Genomic DNA, 13,049 nt, shown 5'->3' on the forward strand with positions numbered 1-13,049 from the left:
GTTCAGTCAACGACACCATGTCTGCACTGCAATGGCTAATTCGTAATGTGTCAATCGAGGCATACATAAACAACAGCAGTCTTAATGTATCGAACAAAAATATTTTTATATATATATATATATATATATATATATATATATATATATATAGTAGATATATATAATCAACTGGATACCAAAATTCTCATAGAGATTATTCCTTCTTTCATTTTACTCAATTCAAACGACGATAAATATTTTTAAATTTCAACGAAGCGCTCACATTACTCGCTAAACCAATTTAAGTTCTCTTAAAACATTCATATTCCATTACTTTAATTGAGGTTTTTTTTTTAATTTATCAAATGCCGATGAGATCGATTTGAATTTTGCTAAAAATATTTTATATCATTTCTACTCACCACGAAAGTAAGGAATAATGTAAAACTCGAAGAATAATGATCTATCCGAATTTTCTATATGTCTAGCCTCATCGAGGCTGTCTACATATTCAAGAGGAAAGCGATTTTTCCACTCTAAGCGTCATTTGTGCTTGTGGAATGCAAAACAGCGCTGTGCCCAATCGAAATTAGCTCACATGCCTAAAAAGAATGTCTTGTCTTTTTTCCCGTCGGTTCGTGCATCCGTTATATTCACCGAAATTATTCTTTATTTGCATATTGAAATGATAGAAGCTGTCTTTCACAGTATAACATAATTTAAGCAAAAGCTTTTATTAAATTAAACTGCGGAGATATTTATAACGCGAATTAAAATAAACAGCAATGTATAATTATCTTTATCTGTTATCACGCGATATTATAATACAAAACAGGTTTCCCGATGCGGCAGACTGATTTGAGAGTACACTTATTGGTCAGTATACTCATTTTGAGCATTTGATCGATTCCGCAATTAAGTGTACGTAAAAATTGTGTGGAAGAAGTACCACAACACGTTGATGATAAGATTAATGTCTTTTTTTCAATCTTACGAAAAAATAGTTTCAGTCAAAACGTATTAGACAGAGAGGATTATTAATCTTGATATTAAAGAGTGCCGTTTGCGAAATATTGATATCGATCATAGAGTTTAGTGGACCACGAATGAATGCTGCCTTCTACCAAATCCTCAACATGTCGACGCAATTGATCTTCTGTTAGCGTGAGATGGAATCTATTCTTGAGACCTTGAACAGTCGCCGCCCCACCACTACGAAAGCATGGGAGTTGAGAACCTGTGGAAAAATCGATACAACCCGTTCAAATGTGCGGATTTGAAGCGGAAAGTGCACGCGAACACGAACATATACAAGATTAGTATTACTTACCCGATAACATGATCTCAACAAGATTGACTATTTTCTCCATATGCTTCCGTGCCGCGATTAAACCTTGAAGAATCAAACTCTTAAATTCTTCGAAGAATTTGGATTGATTGCCGCCCATCACTTCGACGAATTCCGGCGTCAATTTAAATGGACTAGTCTCGAAACCCAGATTTCTTGGCGAAGTCGAGAGAATGAAACCGAAATCTATGTGAATTAGATGACCGTCGCTATGCAACAGAATATTGCCATTGTGACGGTCTTTCACTTGAATAAGATAGCTGACCAGGCAGTACGCAGCGCAACTCTGAATAAAGTTTCTCTGCGCCATGCGGAACGTCTTTGAGGTAGAAGGGCCGAACTCTCGTTCGAAGTATTGGAAAAGCGTTAATTGGCACTGCTTCTTCACTTGATGGAGCGAGACGGTGTTTAGGATCGGTTCAATCAGACCACTGTCGTTGGACAAACATAGTATTCTGCAAGACAAAATAAAATCATTATGTAAGAGAAAAATTATATTTCGCATAAAAAATGTATATTTCGATAAAAAATTTTCATTAATAAATCATTGTACTTACTTGTATGGTCGCACCCAAAGCGGCACTCGTTCTTCCTGCCAAATTTTTTGCAACATCGAAAGTAATTGTGAGGCGAGAAGTTCCTGTCTAAGATCATCACCACATTTCACGATTACGGCGAGTAATCTCCAAGACGCTAAATGCCCATACGGACTGGAAGTTCTTATGCGTCGTTGCTTTTGCTCCCACGGCTCCTTAAGGACCGCCGCCGATGGATCCTCGGGATCATGGTTAAAAGTCGCGCTGGGCGTAGCTGCCATTTCACTCAATCTTCTCTTAATGTCGCCCGGTACGAAGATCGGTTCTCTACTGTCGGACGATTCTTGACTCAATTGCGATATGGTGTCTCGATCTTTTGGCTTACGAAGCTGTAGATACTAAATAGAAACGAATGAAAAAAAAAGTTAGAATAGAAAGTAAAATTTAAAAAAAAATTATAATATATAATTTCAACACAAATATGTATTCACCTGCTGCGTAATCTCGTCATCCTCCTGACTCCAACAATCGTTAGGATCATCGTCAGGAAAATTAAAGGTCACATCTGTATTCCTAACGGAGTAAGGCGAGATATTTTTTACGGGTGTCTGTCGCACCGCTAAATTTTGCTGACTATCAGAAGTGGATATGTTGGATTGCTCGCTGCCCGTTAAGTTTTCCTCGGACTTGGTATGCCTCAATGAACTGCCCATTATTTTTGTTGGCACAGGCGATGTATATAAATCCTCCACTTCTAATACCTCCACATATATTATATAGGGTGCCTGGGCAATAATATTACCATAAAAGTCGATATTCAAATGATAAATTCTGCAAAAGATATGATATATAGCGAAATGTCCATACCTTGTCCTTGCTGTTAAGAACAGCAGCATACTGTGGTGGAACTCGTACAATATGATGGGGTATTGTACTATGCAAAGGCAACCACACCCTTGCAGGGAGATTCAAATTAAGTGTGTTGAGTTCTGCTACTAATTGAACAGTTTTACTTTCCTTTGTTGGGATAGTCCCGAGCAATTTACCAATTGATATTAACGCTTGAATAAATTCGAATTCTGGCGCGAGTCGAGGTGCCTATATAAAGGATATAAATTTTATATTGTTGCAACGATTCAAGTAAAACCTGTATTATCTTGTATAAAATAATAACTCACATTGCAAAAACAATCTGTTTTTTGACCTCGCAAATCGTTCACCACACCTTGGCAGGAATAAAAGCAGGTACAACCATTGTCAAACGCTCGGCCAGAGCTCAGGTCCCCAAGACTTACTTTATTTATTATACCTTTTAAGAAAAATATGATTGAAAATTGAATAACCTCATGAAAATGCTCTCATACGTACATTATATAATACGTAATTTATTATATATATATATATTTATTTATATATATATATATATATATATATATATATTTATTTAGTTAGGTAATTACCGGAATGACTACGGCGTATAGTCTGAAACAATCCAGTAGCGTCGGACTGAGATCTTTGGTGAGTTTTTTTATTTGGCGACGTAAGATTTTGCGCCAAGGGCAATGGTGATGGTGCAGGAACTTGCAATCCAGCTACACGCTGCTTTCGATTCTCATTTCCCTTTGGCCTGAAATATTACACGCATAGCAATAAATCTTTTTTTTCTAAACACATATGATCTATCAAAAATCATTTATTATTTTCATTGCTCCCTAAATCTATTTATTGATCTTACCTGAGTTCATCTGACAGAATAAGATTTTTCAATTTGGTCCCATGAGACTTCTTCTTTGATGGTAAATGAGCATCGGAACTGTACGCATCTAGCAGCCAGGCACATTTTAACGAGAAATCTGCCGATTGTCTACATCTGCAATTGATTCATTTAATTTTAATCCATCAAATTTTATCGCGGCTTGTAAGACGCGCAGTCAAGTAATCTTCTAATGCATTAGAATCTCCTATATTTACCTATGGACAAGATATGGATAAAGAACTTCTGTTATATCATGAAGTTGTATATACATCACAACTAACTGCGGTAAGTAAAAGTCCACATCGTTATCCGGAAAACTGAACATCTTGTTACCTACAATATGTTACAGGTCATATTTATTGTTAAATATATAAAATGCATTTATTAGTCATTTTGTAATATTCTTATCTCGATATAGAATTTAGAAGCTCATGTATAATAAAAATAACAAATATTATTAATTATAATAATTATTATTTTGTGAATAACAAATGTGAGATACGATTAACAAATGTGTTAAAATTAATTCTCTTTAATATTTATTATACCTAGATAACTCTGAACGCCGGGTTCTTTCGAATTGAACAGATAGGAAATAGCCATGGACATATCGAATATTTGACTTTCAAAGAGTCGCAACAGACAGCCTTCTGATGGTTTTGGTTGTTTCGTTTCTTGTTGCTGTCGACGGATAACATCTGGTTGCTTCTTCACCGTCTCAGTTTCCTGTTGCTGTGTCGCAGTCGTACCGCAGCAAAGAGTCATGGCCGCTCCGGCCAACTCATTCTGGCTCATATTAGCTACGGACGGCGGTGATGACGTTACTTGTGTTATAGCGCTTTGATAGATTTCGGCGCGTTCCTGATGCTGATAATCGTCACCATACGTACGTTCTCGCACGTTCGCATTACTTATTCGCAATTCTTGCGAGCAAAGTTCCCCAATAACGTTCGTGTCATTGTACGATCGCGGACAATTACGATCGTTGGTCTCATCATTGGGAGATACGGGAGACATAGGATTATCACTGAGACACGTGGATAGTTCTATGGGTGACACTGGCACTGACATCGACACTGACACTATACCGGCACTGTTCTCCATACCGTCTACCACATCGATCGAATATACCGAGTCCCCTGGCTGTGATACGGATGAATCGAGGCTCTCGCGGCTGTGCAAATGATCTACGCTGGATTCTCTGGTGGCGGGCGCATTTGTGGCGTCACTTGAGCCACTATCGGAACCGCAGAGGATGCCGGAATCGTCAGAACCGAGACTGGCCAAATCCTCGCGTTCCCGCGCGGTGCGAGCGCTCTTCCCGCATGGCCCCGACGACGACGACGACGACGATACCGTAGTCGTCTTAGAGACTGATGAAGGGGCAGGATTCTCACATTCCGGGCTCGGTGTCACGTCCACCTCTGGAATCCGTTGCAAAGCGGAATCCAGACTTCGGTTCCTGTGATGGTGCGTCAACGTCGTTGCGGCCGCCTGAGGCACCGGTGGTAGTAGGATACCCATTGATCTAGGTATAATAATCGATAATTTTACAGTTAATAAGTATTCTCTATTATAGTTAATAAATATATTCTCTCGATTAATTTTAAATTTTATAGACTATTTTAAAATTGCACATACTCTTGATTTTTTAATATTTGAAGAAAATGTATAAAGAGAAAAAAAAATATATGAAATGTTGTTTTAACTTTTTCTAGAAAAATATGTTTTAGATAATAATTCTTATCTTTATAATTAGATCGTATATTTACTCGATCCGCATAATCTAGTGTTCCATCTTTTTAGTACGTGTTTGAAATATTTAATAATATCACTCATGCATTTGTATCTTTATCTTTATTTTGCATTGTTTATTGCTGTTATCATGTTTCTTATTTTCATGTAAAGTAAAGGATTTATCTCGTGTAAATCTTTTAATTTCAATCAAATTATGTATGATGTATGTATTTCTACCAAAAGAAATTGTATGCATGCAATGTTGGCGGACTCCAATTGGCGGCTGCAAAAGCGTAAAGAAAATAGATAAGATAGACCGCGTGCGGTTGCGATTATTAATATTGATGACATCTCGATCGCCGTTATCGTCGTCGCGAACAGCTAATTTAAATACCTCACATATTCATCAATTTATATACGACATAGCTTCTCCACATATTTTCTCGTCAATCTAGCCGTCGAAGACGAGTAGCGTCGATCACATAATCGCGGTATACATAATACGATTTTACGATTGCTTATTCAACAAGTGCCAGAATATATAGACGCGCGCGCCAGACGCGTCACGATTCGCAAATAGCTCGCGCGCATGGCTCGGAAATATTCGAGATAAATGGCCTTACGAGACACACGCGCGCGATATAAACAGGTATGACGAAAAATCAAAATATATACCTGAAGTCCAAACTGTGATTTCGTTGATGCGTGGTCAGTCTGCTACGTGGACTGATCGACGGATTCGGCCGACCGTGCACGAGAGGAACATTACAGCTGGCCAGCTTATGGCGCTTGATGTGTGTCACGCTTTCCTGGCGCGTAGGTCCACCAGTCGGCGTTACTGCCACTACTTCGCTCATATTAGAGTCGAGTACGAGCACCGGCTCGGCTAACAGTCATCTGCTGGCCATGCTGGAGCTTCACCTGTAAAACGTAAATATATAAATCAGCACGCCGTTTCCCATTTCTCACGAAAGAATTCACGTAATTCAAATACGAAAACATACGTGACGTTTTGATACTTAGAGTTCGGAAAAGATACAAAAAAGAATCTTGTTATATGTTATATATGATTACCTGCATATTTGCCGCAACTTAATAATCATATCTCAATAATCGTATCGCGATAAAGTGAAAAAAATGACAGTTTTGTTGTATGTGTATGTTTATAATTTATTATATGACACATGCACACACCGTAACGATAATATATAAAATAATACAATAGATAACGTAACAAACTTGTGCTCTTCGGTTATGATTTTTAAAATGACATCTCGATAATCATATCGCGGTAAATTGACCGATGGCATAGAAACAGTCATGTCATATCAAAAGGACAGATCCTAATCAATAATAGACACGGCCTCGAATGTCATATGACATGTGCGGCGATCACAAGGAAAGTCAACAGCTCGCACGACACAACTACGGAGTTGGTTGCACGAAAAACTACGCGAGCACAGCGAAAGACGAGATACACTTCCGGTATTCTCATTATTTTTGGGAGCGTAGGCTGAGAATGATATCATTTTCCGCATGCAATCTCGACTACTCGTGGCACGAATAAAACTACATATATACGACTCGATGTAACGTCAACGACAATCGCTGACACAAGAATACGCGTCCGTCGTCGTTATCAAACGATGTGTCAAATGCGATAACGGAATCGGTATCTCGGATCGGAGAGTGTGCCGTATCTTTAATTAATACACACAACATAAAACATACTCTCACAACTCTGCGAAATTAATTGATTATATAATAAAACGCCGCGCGGAAAAAAATGCGGGAGCACTTCTCGACTGTTTATGCTGCAAAACCGAACGGCCGGAAATCATGCATCTGTCAGGAAGGTCAATTGCGCCTCAGATTGATATTGATAGACGATTGGAATTTCCTTTCAAGCAATAATTCACAGAACGACGTAAATTTATCGTGCAACTTTTTTTTCTGTTGTAAGTTAACTAAAGATTTTATTTTATTTTTTTTTTTCAAATTATCTTAAAATCAGATTGTTGTAAAATTTATAGTTTCATACAAGTAATATATTTCGATGCTTTTTTTCTGCAATTGCGTTAAAGTTAACATGACATCATATCGAAACATTAATCGTGAAAATGCATGCATATGCATTTAAGGCAACACAATGGAAAGAAATGTTAAAGTTGACCAAAGGTCACCGGATTCGTTGAATATCCACGTTGACAGCAATGCGAATGGAAAAAGTTATGATGCCGCAATATACAGACATTTAGAAAGTGCGGCTTTTTATCAATTCGAACACTTTCTAGGATCTCTTCCTGCCGGCGCAGTTAAAGCGGACTCCACATTCTACGCAGTTATCCTGTGGATAAACGGGAGTACAAAAAAATGCTATATTTTTGAGTTACATGAAAATTATTAATATGGAAAACAAATGCTTTTTTCATGAAGAATATAATAAGTTGCTTCAATAAATTTCTATATGGGTGTGAACTTTTATGCATCCAACATAAATACAAATTACACTTACTTCGGGACAAAAAAGTTTTAATCAATGCTTTTTTTTAATCATTAATTTCAATCAATTTAATTTTTTCAGTAAATTGTGCACACGTAAAAACGTTCAGTGATAAATTTCATTTGTTTGGAAGTCTATTATTTATGACATCCATGGTAATATATTAAAAAATATAAAATACTAAACTGTCGTTTCTAAATAATCGTTACAATTATACAAATATATAATCAAGGAAATCAATCGTCGATCATTTACTATTTTATCAAAGAATTCGACCGTGAAATTTTCGTTAACGAATAATTTTTTATTTTGTGCGATAAAACGATGAAATAATTTCCACGTGACACACAATAAAGCGTAGTATTTTAAAGATTGCGGCCCAAGTGTTACGGTGCGGAACCGAGGTTTCTATCTCGACATACGGATCGGTTGCAAAATTCTGCCATATAGTCGACTCGAAACTCACGACGCGCGTGGAACCATATGCTTTCACCGATCTGCTTCGGTGCCGGCGCGTATTCGATATTACGAGCATAGTCCTGGTTCCAAAATTGAGACTTTTGCTAATACAAATTATATCGATACTCGTCTCTCCTGCATTTATTTATTTATAAATTAAACGAGACAATACCTTCGTAGTCATGTTAAAAGTGTCGAACATATAATATCACAGAAAAGAAAAGAGAGTGTGGAATGAAAAATAATATCTATAAAACTTATAGTAGATAAGTCATATCTCAATATGCACACATAGTGTATATATTTTTCAGCCTCCAGTCTCTCCATATTTGAACCGACCCGTATCGGTTTACTCACAATATCGAATATCGATACACATTGTGTCGAATATAAAAACAAATCCGCCCAATTCACAATCATTAAATATAACATTAAATATACATTTTGTTAATTTATATTTATAATTTTTCATAGATATAATATTGAAAGAGAAGGGCGGTCAATAAGGAAAGTCAATAAAAGATTGTTTTTTGGCTCCTAAACGATTTTCAAAAAACAATTTTTTTTTATCATCATTAGGAATGTCAAAAACAATCATTAGATGAGAAAAAACTTAATGTACAAAGCCAAAATTAATTATTAGTCATACCATTATGATATCTCCTTTACAAGATTAATAAGTGAACTAATAAAATATTTTCACTTATTATACTGCTCTGCCATCATATTAATGTTATTATAGACTACAATATTCCCTACAATATAAGGGTGAATACAGTTCATTGTGATAAAATTAATGTTTGATTACTCCTGACATATGGATGCCCATAACAAATAGGTAATTACTATTAATTGCTTACAGATTTAAGTCCCTACACCGTGTCAAAATTATGATATGTCATTGTCAGAGTGTTTTAATATTTTTTTTTATTTTATTTCGCTTTCTTAAAAATATAATAAAGCAAAAATATTTTATCAATTCACTTATTAGTCATAAAAATGGCTTACGTTTCATAATGATATATCTAGACTAATAATTAATTTTGGCTTTTTGGATCGAGTTTTTTTCTCATCTCATAGTTATTTTTGACATTTCTAATGATTATACAAAAAAAATTTTTTTTGAAAATCCTGTAGGGGCCAAAAATGGCCTTATTGATCCTCCTCCTTTTTAACGTATCGCAATCGAATCAATTTCTTTGATCATGATACGTATCTATCGATAGAGTTCGATGTTAATCCTTTTTCGAATGATCAATATCTATCGTGCTGATAATATCTAACAAAAAATGCACCGATGCTTCATTTTTTATTTGATGATTAATTCCCGTCTATGAACTATGAACATCGAGGCGAATGCAGGCCATTATACATGAATTCCGTCGATGATCTAATAATCAGCGTTGATGATCGAACTCGACCGGGCTTTGATGGACTTTTAGGAGCGTTGATTACACGTGCGGCTTCACGCGTGTGGGCGTGAAACTCGCGCTAGAAAGTCGAACGCGCATGATAAATAAAGCCTGAACGATTCGAGGATTTCCCTTTGCGACTAAAAAGTTCCTACAAAACTTTTCGCAACATCACAAAGAACGCGGCGCGACGAAGAGAATATTTATATCGGTGTCGCATGGTCACGGTACACGCTGTTCACAAAAAATAAATTGTAAAAATACAAAGTGCCATATAAAAAGTGTCAGATAAAATGTTGAATAAATATCACATAAATGTTGAGTAAATTAAAGAATTTATACGCATAAATTAAAGCGGCGACTAAAAAAGGGACTCGATTGGAATATTACGAAATTTTGAACTTTCTCTTTTAATATACTGAACGATTTGCCTGATTTAATTCTCAATTTTCGATATTCATGTTTGTAAAATAAAAAATATAGAAATTGTCGATTAAACATCTATGACATGCCTGACCGTAGATTTAACTCTTTTAGTACAAGATTTTTTTAACGACGCATCTCGCGATTCGGCCTCCGATCCTGTGACATTTTCGACGGCCTCCGTGAAACTTGAACGTCGACATCGCAAGGCTCAAGCGAAAGTTTTCTGCGAACGTCGAATCTTGAATGTGTATCGATGCGGTTAGCACGAAGTGTTCCCGCGTTTCCGATGTGGCAAACATCAAAGTCCAGCGTCCGCGGCGTTATGAGCAACTACAAATTAGCAATGCCATTTGATATTCTACATGCATCGTGTACGTGACACTATCATATCCGAAACATGCCATCGTACAGAATCTTGTACTTATCAAGTAAGACTAATCATCTGAATGTAAGTATCAGGAACAGCGAATCACAAAGTCGGCATTAATTAACTTAGGTTATCAGTTATAAATGACTTTTGAGAACGATATAATTTCGATAAGTTCGAAGTTCTTCGACACTAGACAACCAGAAAAGAGTATCAATATTGTCGCAATATACGACTAAACATAAAAATCATTATCTCCAGCAACGAAATTTGAACTCGAATTACACCGGATTCAAATCACGTGATAATTTTGACACCGAGATAAATGTAACATAAACATGTGTCTAGAGTATAAATCCAATCATAATTACAATGGTTCTTACAATGGACAATTTAACAAATCATCATCAATACACAGACACTCAGAAATCATTTTTTACGTCATCAGAATCGTTTGCAATTTAAAATCCGCGAATTAACGAATCACAATCATCGTGTGCTCTTTTCTCGCTACGCAGAATCCGCAACGGTGACGACGATCTTTCGCGATTTCGATCTATGTATGCTGTACCGCCTCTCCGTCCCGCCGCGCCGCGCGAGCGTCTCCTGGCACCGCCGCCACCGCGTCGACACGCCGTTCGCCGTTCGCCGCACGGCTCGGCGCCGCTTGTCGTGCGTTCGCTCGCACGCTTGTACTCTCGCTCGCTCACGCAGCGAGATGGGTGTGCCGTGCTGTGTGCGCGAGAGCAAACTTCCTACGTGTCGACCGCGTGTTGACACAATGCTGAAAAATCCCTGTATGCACATCGATAATCGTCACGTCATTCTTCGAGGGAAGAATCAATCGCTGCGACGTAAACGTCAACAACGTCAACAACGTCAACGTTAATCAACGGCACTCACCTCGCGCTCAGAATCCGAGACCTCGGCCACGAGTTGTACAGTGCTACGACGACATTCCTCGCACGTTTCACTCGTTCGTTCTTCTAGTCGTCCTAGGCCCGTTGAATTTTTTAAGCCACGGCGCGCGGAAATATCGCGGCGGCCGGGAACGAAGGCCGCGGGTTGAAAAGAGACGGAAGAAGAGCGACGCGCTTGTGTCCCGCGTCACTATATTCTCTTACACGAGTACGGGTGCACCGAGAGTATGGGTCCCGCCTGCTCGCTCACTCGCAATGGCAGCGACCGTGACAGTGTTCCCACAGGTTTTTGTCACACACGCACGCTCCTGTCGTTTCTCGCTGCCGCCGGCTACGCCCAACAACGCGCGTCGATCGCGGCTCCGTCGTCGCGGACGTGATGCGCGCGATGCATCGTTAGGCGATGAGTGGACGGACGACGAGGATGATGCACTATCGTTGCGACGACACTCGACGTTACGCGATCGGACTTAACGCGTTCCCTCGCGCGAGCGTACGTGCTACTTCTTCGACGTATCAATGCTTGCTTATTGAAGCGATGGCTACGACAACGGCTGCTCGCCCAGTCCCGACGTTGTTGTTTGTCGCACGACACATTGAACACTGACTCGGCGGCGCACTGCTACCAACACCAATGCCGCAGACATGAACTCTGGAATATCTAGAAGCGCGGCTACGATGTGCAGGAACGCACGAATAGATCGACGGGCCACGTTGCGAGTCACGGGGCCAACGTCTGTGCGTACAATCTGACAGTCGACTCACGCTCGACTGGAAATGTGTCCGAACTTGGACTTTACATTCGTGAAATTCACTATTCACAAATGTAAAAAAAATTTAGTCATCATCAACACATTTATTATGACCAAGAAGGATAATTCAATCAACTTATTAATGAACTTTTGAGAAAATTAATTTTGTACAAAGCTATTTATATACGTTAAAACTAAATTCTGAAAAGAAGAGATAATATTATATAATGTATGAGGATCTTGGAATTAGTTCATGCATAAATCAAGTAAAGTCCAAATGAGTCATAAGCTTCCGTCTTTAAATAGTTCGCTGATAATAATATTCACACTTCGATTAGGATGAGACACTTGACTCGATTTGATTATTTCGTATATGTTTGTAACACTTGTACATGTATATTCGTCGCTTCATCAGATAAATATAAAAATAATTTTTCCATTTCAATGAAAATTAATACAAAAAACCGGATATGTAATTCTTTTTCTGAAAAAAAATCCGATATTTTAATAGTTTATATCACTTACTTATTTATTTAAGATCACACTCCATTTGGATACAAGCAAAAAATAATTATGTTTAAAGAAAGAAATGCACATGTAACGATTCTATTGACAGCTTAAATCACTCTTAAATAGCAGGTAATGGGCGATTTTATCGTCTTCTCACTATAAAGGGGCGTATATAATTCTCCACCAGCAACGGCTATTATATCATAGCGTTAGCAATATTCATTGGCGTATTGACAGCGTTTCATCTCATTGTCACTTTACTCTGGTATTGTTCGACATTGTGGCAATGACGGTGGTGTTGAGATGTAAGCCAATGCGTTATCAGCCGAACGGAATGACAGCAT

The 13,049-nt window shown here is 38.0% G+C and overlaps 1 protein-coding gene across 1 annotated transcript; it reads right to left on the reverse strand.

The window, feature by feature from the left end:
- Window positions 1–142: 142 nt before the first annotated feature.
- LOC126859013 (phosphatidylinositol 4-kinase beta) lies at window positions 143–12,904 on the reverse strand. Its single transcript, XM_050609872.1, has 12 exons — window positions 11,427–12,904; window positions 6,032–6,277; window positions 4,168–5,147; window positions 3,835–3,952; window positions 3,599–3,733; window positions 3,324–3,490; window positions 3,042–3,172; window positions 2,731–2,961; window positions 2,355–2,648; window positions 1,885–2,261; window positions 1,310–1,782; window positions 143–1,216 (listed from the first exon to the last, which is right to left on the reverse strand). The coding sequence occupies exons 2-12, from the start codon at window positions 6,211–6,213 to the stop codon at window positions 1,029–1,031; spliced, it is 3,276 nt and encodes a 1,091-aa protein (XP_050465829.1). The 5' UTR covers window positions 6,214–6,277; window positions 11,427–12,904; the 3' UTR covers window positions 143–1,028.
- Between the last annotated feature and the right edge of the window lie 145 nt (window positions 12,905–13,049).

This window comes from Cataglyphis hispanica, chromosome 2 (genome assembly GCF_021464435.1).
Source record: "Cataglyphis hispanica isolate Lineage 1 chromosome 2, ULB_Chis1_1.0, whole genome shotgun sequence".
Classification (NCBI taxonomy): Eukaryota; Metazoa; Arthropoda; class Insecta; order Hymenoptera; family Formicidae; genus Cataglyphis; species Cataglyphis hispanica.